General features: G+C 36.5%; 2 protein-coding genes across 2 annotated transcripts; one reads left to right on the forward strand and one right to left on the reverse strand.

Moving 5' to 3' along the window:
• Positions 1 to 2204: 2204 nt before the first annotated feature.
• On the forward strand, positions 2205 to 3868 carry LOC143561222 (uncharacterized). Its single transcript, XM_077049349.1, has 3 exons — positions 2205 to 2626; positions 3110 to 3283; positions 3382 to 3868. The coding sequence occupies exons 1-3, from the start codon at positions 2244 to 2246 to the stop codon at positions 3626 to 3628; spliced, it is 804 nt and encodes a 267-aa protein (XP_076905464.1). The 5' UTR covers positions 2205 to 2243; the 3' UTR covers positions 3629 to 3868.
• A 928-nt stretch (positions 3869 to 4796) lies between these two features.
• On the reverse strand, positions 4797 to 9199 carry LOC143561223 (flowering time control protein FCA-like). Its single transcript, XM_077049350.1, has 11 exons — positions 8867 to 9199; positions 8338 to 8396; positions 7518 to 7940; positions 7365 to 7422; positions 7138 to 7208; positions 6987 to 7053; positions 6147 to 6226; positions 5998 to 6062; positions 5852 to 5912; positions 5611 to 5742; positions 4797 to 5071 (listed from the first exon to the last, which is right to left on the reverse strand). The coding sequence occupies exons 3-11, from the start codon at positions 7572 to 7574 to the stop codon at positions 4988 to 4990; spliced, it is 675 nt and encodes a 224-aa protein (XP_076905465.1). The 5' UTR covers positions 7575 to 7940; positions 8338 to 8396; positions 8867 to 9199; the 3' UTR covers positions 4797 to 4987.
• Between the last annotated feature and the right edge of the window lie 3508 nt (positions 9200 to 12707).

Here is a 12707-nt window from a genome sequence, read left to right on the forward strand (position 1 = left end):
GGTCAATTCCCATAAATTTCATATATACTATATTAAGATTTGTCACTTTATTTGTCACTAGTTCACGCGTCCACGTTAAACATGAGTTGCAAAATATTATTATTCATGTACGTGATACGTCAATGATGCAATATTTAACAATTTATTTAAGTATTAACGAAGGATACATGTGGAATTAAACGAAGGACATGTTCAATAAAACATTTGAACGTTTAAAACCAAAGCAAAATGGAATAGTGTTTCCACACATATATATATATATATATATTATTTTTCGTTCAAACAGTAGAGAAAAGAATAAAAAGTAGAGATGGCAGGGAGGCAAATAGGACCACAACTTTTGCACAAATCCCTACAGAATGACGTTAATGTAAAAACCCTAATATGCATTCACATACACCTATATACATTTTCTATTTAGTCCCTAAACAAATAGCTTCTTTACAATCTTTCTTTTTTGATTTCTCATTGTTAAACTGATTTAGTAATTCCTCCTCACACAAATCAAGTACTCATAGAATATTTATACTTTTTATGCATACCATATAAATTCTATGAGTTATTCTGTATAGCGTTCATATCATCGAAACCAACTTACATGTTCATTTCCATAGAACATGTTTCAATATAATTTTGTCATATAAAAGTTCTAAAAACATATAAATAAAACGTAAAAAGTTCCGCAACGCATTACTATATTAAATCTTGACACTCAAAGTCGTCTCTGGAAATTCCTTACAATTTATAGGCTCGGAGCCAGTAAAAAATGTCCTATAAAATGAAGTTTTTTAACTATGTGGTAAATAATTTGACAATTTACAATTATGCTATATTTCTAAATTCCGATACAAACCATAACAAAAAATTAAGTTATTAAAATGATTCACATGAAAAACAAAACAAAAAAGAAGTTTTTTCTATAAAAAAATCACTCATTAAAATTGAATTGATGACTTTAGTCTCATGGACTAACACTCTTCCACTGCAACAGAAAGTCCTTTTGTAAGCTTTTGTATCAAAACAAAATTATATATAAAATGTATATAATTTTTTTAATAAACTGGGTCTCTCAAAAGACTGTATCTGAATCGATCGCCCTTCTCAGTTCTCACCTTTCCCTTTGGGCTGGCTCTACTTGTCTAAAATGCATCTGCTTGTGAGAACATAAAAAAATTGACTTGTTACCTTCTAATTTTGACCAAGTAACTCTCACATTTCTCACGCAAAAAAAATTTATATAATCTAATTTTGACAAATTTAAGGTGTAAGGAATGATAACATCAAATATTTTTTTTTAATTGAGACAAATTTATAGACTTTAATATAGCAAAATTTGGTTTGGGGACTTGCATTTTTTATTAAAGCGTTTAAAGACTTTAATTTGACAAAAAATGTTTTAGAGATTTACTTATAAAAGAACGAGAATGTATAGTGGTTTCTTGAAACATTACTTTTTATATCATGTTTTTGATGAAATCAAATATGTTCCTTAACCAAAAAGTAAAATAACTATTTTAGGAATTTTATATGTAATGTATACATTATTGTATAATCGTATGTACAAAAATATAAAATGCTACATATGATAGCAAAGTTAAAGTTACAATAATCAATCAATCAGATCCAATAAAAATCTTATCGATAGCAAAACTATGAATAGGGTCTGAGAAGAGTGTGATACAGACAAGCCATACATTTATCTCAATGAATAAAAAGGCCGCTTTCATATAAACCCCAAACTTAAACTATATATAAAACATTGTATAAAAGAACCATCAAATATCAACGCTCAACACCAGACCTCTAGATAGCAGGGAAAACAATAGATAGACAAATAAAAAGACATTAAATTTGTTACACACTTATAATAATATTAATAAAAGCTGAGGGTGTTCATGTACATATACACATAGTTAAGGGATAATATTCATGAAAAGACAAGAAGTGATGAAATTGACCATGAAGGTCGGTCTAGGTTAGATAGAGCTACAAGTTACCATTCCTTCTTATCTATCTATGAGTCAGAGTCAAAGTCAGTGGTTGCATTTAATACAGCCCACCGGCTCCTGCCTGTTGTCCGTACTTGTTTCACCGACTACTTCCGGTCAACCTTTCACACCAAGCCTCCTTCATATTACCACCATCTTTCTTTCTTTTTATTCCAAAAAAATTCAGCACACAGATTATTATAAATATTTTTATTATCATTATTATCATACACCAAATATTTGCTCTTTTTAACCATGGACACCAAAGACTTGATGACCATGATGTTAAACATGGATAATAATAGTAATAATAACCCATATTATTATCATCATAATAATCAACTTGTTGGTGAAGTTGATCATCAAAAGAGTGCCACTTCATTAGGGTTTATGGAGTTATTGGGGTTTCAAGATTATAATGATTCTTATTATCCTTCTGCTTCCATCTTTGACACCATGACGTCAGCTGCTGATAATCACTTGAACCAAGAAGATAATAATAATAATGTTGGTGTGGATCATGAAGGTGAAGAAGAATCATCAGTGGTGTTAAATGGACAGCAGCCATCTTCACCAAACTCTTGCTCAATCTCCACTTCACCTGCTCATCAACAACTACACAGCAAGTCTGTTAAACAGTAAGCACTCTTGCATAATATTACTTGTTTTTTTTAAACCATTTTTTTAGATTAAAAGATTTAACAAGTATATATGTGAAAATCTGTTAGGTATTGTGTATTATTTGTTTTAAGAGTTTATATATATATATATAATGATTATAATAAATACAAACCTAATTCAAATCATATCTCTTTGTCATGTAAATCTGTCTGGGTATACAGGACATGTATCTCTATTACTATGGATTTCAATCATTTCATAAAATGAAGTAGTTAATGATGACGTTATCATTATCCTTTTTTTAGTGACAAATCTAGTATATAATTTGTAAGAAATAAATTTGTCTATTTTCTGAGGTCTGAAATTAAGGAGCGTGGAAACACATAAGAACTCTTGAATGTTTATGTTTTGATCGTATAAAGATTGTATAATAAATTCTGACTAATATATATATTGCTAAATGCTAAAAGAATTAATGCATGTAAAATTCGAATTCGTAGGTGCATTGAAGAAAACAAAACAACGGGTGGAGATGAACCGAAAACGAAAAGGAAAAGGAAAGAGAAAGAACCAAGATTTGCCTTCATGACAAGGACCGAGATTGATCATCTAGACGACGGTTACAGATGGCGAAAGTACGGCCAGAAAGCCGTCAAGAACAGCCATTTCCCAAGGTATTAATCATTTAATCAATATATGGTTTAGTTAGAATATGTTTGATTAGTTACTTATTTGTTTAGTTAACTAATTAGAATACTTGATTGATTTGTAGGAGTTATTACAAGTGCACAAATGCATCATGTAATGTGAAGAAAAGAGTGGAAAGATGTATGGGTGATCCATCTTACATTATTACCACCTATGAAGGCAAACACAACCATCCGGTTATACATAAGTGTCCGCCGCTGATTATTCCTCCCTTTAATCACCTCATCGCCACCTCGGTCGCCACACCTATTGTGCCAAAAGTAGAACAAGGAGGGCTTCTTCAAGACATGCTGCCTTGTTATAACAACTGATCATCAACATCCATGCATCATCTTTTATCTCTAATCTGCATGGTTAATGCTAACTAGTTTATATAGTATACCTCAAGAGTTTAATCAGCTTCTGTTTAATCGTGTGTAAATGGGAATGGTGACATATCTTTTTGCCTTTCTGGTTGGATTTCAGTTTATATGTATTCTTTAGTATGTTGTCTCTGTGTTTTTTGTTGTTTTTTTTTTGTTTTGTATCCATGGAGGTGATTTCTACCTCCATAGGTTGAAAGTTGAATCGGTTACGGTTTATTTGTTATCCTTCAAATTTATCACTCAATCATGTAAAATGGGTATGATTCTTCTTTCACCCACAAACAGAACGTTCGTAATATATCTACGACCAACATCTCTTTGTGCGCGGTTGCTAACATGTCCAATCTATGTGAGATTGTAATATGGGTATAATTCTTCCTTCACCCACCCAAACAGAACGTTGTAATATATCTATGACCAACATCTCTTTGTGCGTGGTTGCTATAACATGTCCAAATATGTGAGATTGTGATGCTTTCCTTTTAGGGTAGTACTAGAGGCGTATGATGAAACCAAGAAAGCCGCATGCCACCTAATCATTTACCATGGATATCAAAACTACATTAATGCATACCGGGTTGTGTTCAGCATGCAAAAACAATATGAGTACCACAACCATCCAATCACATTCCAAGCCGAAACCATTATTGGTCGGGTAGTAAAAACCGAAATTGGAAACCAAATCAAACCAAATTGAACTAATAAGTTGTTGATTTAGAAATGCTCCTTAAAATATATTTAAGGACTAAAAGCCACAAACAGAAGTCCGATTGTAGACCCCTTGCTGCTGGTATGATCTGGACCCATAGGTTTGTGAATGTACATTTTAGAGCAAAAAGATGATATTCATGTGGTGTCATCAGGCACTAAAAAGAACTTTTACTTGCATTTGTCCTCTTAGATTCGGTCTCCATTCAATGAACGTCCAATCACCAGCTTTTTAGTCAGGCAAATAAACATGTGCAAATCAAACATATTATTCTTCTTAATTTGTACCATTTTCCAGTTCCCATTACACCAAACATTAGTCTTACTCATACACACCAAACTTGTATGTTATCCTATAATGGCTATAATATCACCTTAAGAAAACTTAACATAGTGTATGGATTTATGAGAATAGTACTTGTTTTGATTAGTTATCATTTGTGAGTGAAATAAGTTGTTTTGTAAGAAGCAGTCCAAAAACACCCCTTAAATCATGATCACATCCAATACCAAAACATATAATCATCCCATCACCCAAATTTGCATAATATAAACTTATACAAACAACAAAAGAATAACTACATGGATCTAACAAATTTATGATACCCATGTAGGATTAGGCTGCTGATTCCAATTCTCAAGTTGTTGCTCATAGAAGCTGTATTCCTCAGGTTTCTCCCACTGATAGTCAAAGTTAAATGATAATAATAAGAGTGAACTGCGGTTTTCGTTCCTATGGTTTGTCTAAATTTGCGCTTTAGTCCAATAGTTTTAAATTTGTGATTTTCGTCCCCGTGGTTTCATTTCACTTGCAATTAAACCCGAATTCATTAACCCCGTTAAGTTTGGTCGTTAAACCCATCAGCGTGTCCCTCACGTGAGGAGCAACTTTGTCCTTTTTCTCCCCAAATACACCCCTGCCCCTCACGTGAGGGGGCTTGCGAATTAAGACTGGGGTTTATTTGGGGAGAAAAAGGACATAAATGCCCCTCACGCTGATGGATTTAATGACCAGACTTAACGGGGTTAATGAATTTGGGTTTAATTGAAAGTGAAATGAAACCACAGGGACGAAAATCGCAAATTTAAAAGTATTGGACTAAACCGCATATTTGGTCAAACCATATGGACGAAAACCGCAGTTTACTCTAATAATAATAACACTAAGTTATACCGGTATTTAGAAGGCTGAAAAGTGTATAAAAGTAGAAAAATCTTACCAGGCTTTCACATGTTACACAATTATAATAGTATGCATTGCCATCTGGACATATATGCTCACTCCAGTCACAATCAGGCGGATCTTCCATTTCCATACTTGGAGGCACGGAACAAGTGCTAGATACTGAAGACTACACGAATAGTATTTTTTTATTAATAAATTAAAGTTGTATTTTCCACTTAACTATTGTTTTATGACAATAAACATGAAAGTAAACGTGTACAGTTGATGACACTAACCATTTGTGAACTATTCAGTAGTGAGGATTGAGCCACTGGGTCATTGAAAAACGGTGGATATCTGCAGCAAAAAAATAAAATAAAAAATCGTGATACATCAATCTTTTATAGAATAACTTTTAATTCAGGTTAGTTTAAAGAATCACCTGTTATCCCAAAATTTTGGCTTCTTAGGTTCTGCAAACCGGACAACCAACGGCTGCTCACAGCCCTACATGTAATAACCGATATTGTGAAAAAACAAGTATCATTAATCAGAGAGTTGTTATCTAGTGCATAATTATGAGGGCCATACTTTCATCACGTATTTTCCATTTAGACCATTAATTGCATCAGCTGCCATCACGTTATGAGAGAGTGTGACGAATCCCGAGCCTAGCATCAACATGAACAATTAGAAAACATGATATAACACATTTATAAATGCCATTCAAAAAGGATTGACATATGCTATGCAGTTAATTGCGGTGCTATAGCGGATAGCGGCTCGGCGGTATAATAGCGGTCAAAATAGCGGAACCGCTATTTGCGGCGCTATTTACCGCTATTTGGACGATATTTAACAACCGATATATCGGTTTACTCATTGAGTTTATCGGCCCAATATTATTGACCCAAGTTTGTTAGATTTTTGGGCCCAAATCGTTTACCTTATTAACTCATAGCCCAATTCCATCTTATTTTAACCTAAATCAGTATATTATTGAACGTTAAAGACCGATACATCAGATCTTGTTTCTTTCTCCACCTCCAGCGCTGCTGATGCTATCTCAAGTTTTCAACCAAGGTTAATATTAGTGTTAAATCACGAGGATGATTTCGTGGCTTTCGATTAAGTGATTAAATCATGTCTTAAATTAAAAATATTGTTACTTTGTGTTTTGAACTATTGACTTTTATGATTTTGGTATTATTGTATTAAGACTTAAGTATTATTATTAGATAACTTTTGGTGTTTTATATATATATATATATATATATATATATATATACCGCTATCCCACCGCAATAACCGATATCTCAGATATCGGTCATTGACCGACATCTGCTATTTTTCGGCATTAACTGCATAGGACATATGTGTGTATGCAAAGGGAAAATATTTGAAAGTTTTGAATTGCTGCAAATCACTAACCTCGGGAACGCCTCTGCTCGTCATAAATAATGTAGACATCTTCAACAAAACCATAAGGGGAAAATATCTGAAAGTTATTATAACTTATATAACAATCATAAAACAATTGGATCATACACTATTTCGATTACAAGTTTATTGTGAAACATACCTCTGCAATCTCAGTTTTTGAAGCAAACTTGTTCAAGAAATCAACGAAAACTTTATTTGTCTTTGGAAACCCTATCACACAGATACAGTGAGAAATTATGAGAATCAAAATGCCACAAATTTCTAGCGAGTAAGGTCCCATAATAAGTTGACATCTTGGTCAATCATTTTCCAAGTATAAAAATAATATTAAATATATGAGAAAAGTATGCAATGATATGAAGTTACCTGGACCTGGACGTTCTTGTTTCTTTGTGGCATATTTAACTTCAATGGGACGCGCTCTCTGAAATAATATGAACAACACATTAATATTTTTATAGCTAAAATAGTAAAATTGAAGGAAAGGTTTAGTCTTATATCCAGCATAGTTGAACTTACTCCAGGAAAATTATATTGATTATTTAATGCTTTTATAGCTTGTGAAGCATCCTCCATGTTTGCATATTTAACAAAACAACAGTCTGGAGATACAGATTAAAAGGCGTTAGAATGTATGGTCGGATGTCAAGTAAGAAAATTTCAATGATGAGTGACAAAATTTGCCCTTTTAATTCTGTTAGTGGAAAATAGTGGTCTTATAAAAGGTAAGTGACAAATTTGCCAATTTGATGTATTTTAGATGACAAATTTGCCCTTCTAACCGTTATCTAACACAGGGGAGCTTATTGTGAAAACCAGAGATTATTTATCAAAACACATTGCTCATAGTAAAAAGCATACTTTACCTTGTTGGAGATTTTTTAATTGCTTGAAAAGAATAACCTCCACGATGGTTCCATGTTTACCAAATAAGGAACGAATCTGGTAAAGATACAAGTAAACTTTGATGATCAGAACACACTAGTTATTATCACTTGGTGATAATGATCAAATAAAGGTTGACGAAAATGAAAGCATACAGAAATTAAATAATGCATTTCATTACACAAACACAATATTCGTATTCATGAGAACGAGTGATGTCAAGGTGCATTTACTGCTCCTTGAGGTAACGGAATGCTCCAATGTAACTATGTAAGTCACTCAAATATCAAGTTTTATGCAGTAATACAATTATTATTTTATCTTGAAAAAAAAGTATGTAAATGATGCAGATTGTAACAAATATGAGTAGTCTAAGAATAATATCATCATATCTCTATGCAACTATCATCAAACTAGAAGACCAAAAATTTGATGGTAACTGTAAATAACTTACATCTTCTTCAGTGACTTCTCTTGGAACACCACTAACATAAAGCTTGGTATCAGAGCATTCTGAGAGAAAAAAAAAACTTTAGCAACAAACGGCGGACCTCTATCAACTAGGGGCGTAAACGAGCTGAGCCTGAGCCCAACTAGGCTCATTTTGACTTCCAAGAGCTGGAGCTCGGCTCGTTTCGAGCTCTTTTTCTAAAGCTAAAGCTCGGCTCATTTTCTAAAGCTTCTCGGCTAGTGAGTTGTTGTTTTTCAAGTCCAGGCTCTGCTCGTTTATTATTTATTAATTAATTTGTATATGTTATTAATTAGTTTTATTTTATATATTTTGAGCAAAATCTTAAACAAGCCTATGCTCACTCGAGCTCGTGTAGTATCTTAAACAAGTCAACGCTCGGGTCAATAACTAAACGAGCTCATAACTAAAAAAGAGGTAAATTAAAAATACACAAGCTTCCCATACAAGGCTTAAGCTCGGGTATGATAACTAAACGAGCTTAATTAATTCAATTGAGCAACAAAACCCTAACCATTAACAACAGAGTGAGAGAATTGTCTCTTTCGACCCGAGAATGTGGTTCCATTGTTGTATCCAAACGAGTCATTCGGTTCACCAGAAGCTTCATGGAAGTTGTTTTGGAATCTCCGGTGGTTATTAAAGAATCCGCCGCCACCGTGGTTGAAGGGGCCGCCGCCGCCGCCGCCGCCGTCGTGGTACGGTGGAGGGCCGGATTTGTCGTAGGGCCAGGCAGAATTGGTGTGTTGATCCATTGATACAATGATGAAACCCTAACGATGGATTGATAATTGGATTATTATTATTATTATTAGTGTTTGGGTTTGACTGTGGCGTTGAGTGATTCTGGTGTTCGGTTTTTATTCTGGTTTTGATTAGTACGAGTTGTTTGTAAAGGGGAAGTTGAAGTGTTAAGTGTTCACTTACCTTAGCAAATTCGGTACCGATTTGGTAACGTTGGTATCAAATCGGTATAAAAGTTTTGAATTTCGGGATCAGTACTGGAACCAATACCGGTATTTTCTGATTTTTTTTACCTTCAATACCGGTACCGAACCGAGGATTTCGGTACCAGTACCAAAATTTTGCAATTTTTAGGACCGGAACCGGTCGATGCCCGTACTCGAGTATTTGGTTAGAGAGAAATATACCAAAATCTTGACTAAAGGTTCTTTGGTGAGAGAGAATTATACAAAAAGTGATTGTTGTGGGCTTAAGCAAATTAATATGGACTTGTGACATCTTATCTCAGAAACGTTTACTTAAGTATTTGGCATAATTTCAAACACTATTAAAAAAGATTTGTGAAAGGACCTTTGGTTGTCATCTCAAGTTATTATAAAGTTCGTAAAGTTCAGAAACAACCCCCATCTTTTGATGGTAATTTAACATTTATACGTAAAAACCAAACTGGAAAGTAGTAAAAAGTGATAGGGTCGCCAAAAGCACGGGCCTTAAACAAATGAGGGCTTTATGGTGCATATTAAACATTTGTAGGGTATAAAACCGAATTAATTGAAAAAACCAAATTGAAGATTTAACCGACCGTTGATTTCTTTTTTATCTTTTGAATAAGCGATTTTTCAGTTCGATTTTGGTTACTCATTTTTTAATAGCCGAAAATAACCGAACCGAGCCAAACTTATTAACCAATACTTTTATCTCTAACAATCATCTTCTTCTAATAATATCATGTTCCAATACTTCAAAATGATATTTATCCAACTTTCGTTTTGAATCTTGATATTGGATATTTTATTTAATTAGTAACTGAAGAAACACTAAGTGACCCGGTGCAGATTATAGATAATCTGGGGGTTAAGTAATGTTTCCCACGAGAATGAGGTCCAACAGAGACAGTTGTTCTTCAGGGGACCTGCAAAACAAATACCGTAAGCTCGTCACTGAGAAGGGGGGGGGGGTTCCTCCTTGTGACCACCCTCCGGCGTGAGAATCAGACTAGATTGCTCTGAATATAAGTGTATATTAAGAGATTGCTAGATAACAGGATAGCAGATGATCTTACCATTCCAAGATGTTGGAGTATTTATAGCCGAAGGTAGGTTTCCTAGAAGGTACAGCCGGCTGAATAGTATTCCTGTTCTACAACAGTGGACTATGCACAGGCCATACTGGTTGGTGGGTAGGTTACGGCCAACAGTAACAAAGTCGGCTGCACTATTCCACCAACTGTAGATCATGCACGTCCCACCTACTGTGGATTGTACGCAGGCCATGCTGGTTGGTGAATAGGTTACGGCCAACAGTAACACTATTCCACCAACTGTAGGCTGCGCATGCCCCACAGTAAGGGTTGGTGAGTAGGCAGCGGTTAATAGTGACAAACAGTACTAGAGGGTGCTCCTCCTCGCACTGTTGTCGGTGAGCTGTCACCCTGTGATTGGCTCATGGGCTGTTCTGGTCAGATCGTCTGTCCTATCCATACCTTGGTAGGTATAGTACAAAAGATCTTTCAGAATCATACAGACTGGCTCATTTAGGCGGGATTGTTCCCGCCTTGCTCATTCCTTCATGTGACTACCGAAGTAGCTAGTGTCTTGTGCGTGTAGCCCTGCTGTCTGCGGGTAGCCTTCCCTGATGGCTTGTATCCGCAACTGCGGGAACAGGCGGGGTACTTCACCATTGGGAGGCTTTCCCTGCGTGTACAGCTTGCGTACTGCGCGTAAGGTTCTCTGAGCATGGTGGGTCCTGCGGGAGCAGATGGCCTTTGCGCAGACGTCCCTGTTCAAGGTGAGTCCTGCGGGACCAACTGGGCTCTGCTGGGACCTACCTCTTCAAGTCCCCCCAGTCCAATGTTCTTCTCATGAATGTTTAATAAAGTGAGGTGAACATTTGGACTTTAAGCAAGGGGTTTTGAAAAGGGGTTTTTAGTTTTAAGGTTCTCCGTGGGGATTCTTCCCGCGGGTTTCCTAATGTCACTTGCAAAAATTCCCGATTTTTTTGCTTGATCTTTGGGTATGATGCGGGTAGGTATGTAACCTTCTCGCAAGTCAGGAGCGTTGAGTCTCACTTGTATATATTCTCCATGGGGTTCTGGTGGTTTTCAACATAGTGATCAATTATGTTAAGATCACCAATTCCATCACGGAGTTTCAAACAATATAATTCTCGACGTTCCCGTTATGCGGGGATGTTATTCCTCTATCCGCAAGCATTGCTCAAAAGATCCTTCTTGGTTTCAATTCTCTGCGGGGCGCAAGGTATGTGAAGGGTTTTACCTTAACACTACCCGCGCTCGTCTTATGGTTACTTTACTTCCAAGGTACTGGGGTCCATTCCCTGCGGGTGCTAGGTATATGAAGGCTTTTGCCTTAACACTGTACCCGCACCTGTCTTATAGTTACTTGGTTGCCCAGGTATTCTTGACTTCAATTCCCTGCGGGTGCTAGGTATGTGAAGGGTTTTGCCTTAACACTGTACCCGCACCCGGCTTATGGTTACTTGTTTGCCAAGGTAAGGGGTATTTTCCCGCTTATTTTTTTGAATCTTTTTGAATTTTTTGAAATTCGAAGGGTTGGTGGAAAGATAAGAACAGTCCAAACCTCTGAAACGTCGTGCGACGGTTTCTTCTAACTGTGTCAGGACGTGCAGGAAGTTATGGTGACGTGACAGTACATGGTCATTCCAGACGCTTTTTCAGGCGCGTGGGCGCGATTTTTCGGGCGCGTGGCCGCAAAATTACTGGCACGCGTCCTTTTGACAGCTGTTGCCAGCTTGCTTTTTGCCACGCGTCATAGTTTCATTGCACCTTCGATTTCTCTCTCCTCCGCATTAAATTCACCGCATTAATTGCGATTAGTATATAAGGGGGGTGGAGGATCCTTTCCAATTCACACTTTCACATTTTCTCTTCATCTTTACAGCGATTTCCGGTGAATACTCTATTCAGTCGAGCATTCCCTTGAAATCGTTTTCTTCTTCCTTCTGCAAGATGTCTTCACATGATTTCGAGTCTACGACCGATGATAGGAGTACTGCTGGCGAGTGCCAGTGTGCTCTGCCCGGCGATCAGTACCGGTATGTTGTTAGGAAGTTCATGCTCGATCCTCTCGAGCCTGAGTTTCCTGAACCCCATCAGACCGTGTACGATGCCCCCAGAGGCAAGATCGGGGTTTATGCAGCATTCTTTGTCTATGGGAATCTTAGGTTCCCATTGACAAAGTTTGTTTACCGTGTCCTTGAGAGGCACGGTGTTCATTTGACCGAGCTGCACCCTATGGCGGTCGCCAAGATTCGCCACTTCGAGTGGGTGTGCCGGATTTTGGGCATCGAGCCCCATGTGGACCGCCTGATGACCTTCTATACTTGGAGGTGCATCCAGGGGTGGTACACCC

Source organism: Bidens hawaiensis, unplaced genomic scaffold (genome assembly GCF_021521415.1).
Source record: "Bidens hawaiensis isolate Kalapana, Puna unplaced genomic scaffold, B.hawaiensis_p1.1 tig00020643_1, whole genome shotgun sequence".
Taxonomy (NCBI): Eukaryota; Viridiplantae; Streptophyta; class Magnoliopsida; order Asterales; family Asteraceae; genus Bidens; species Bidens hawaiensis.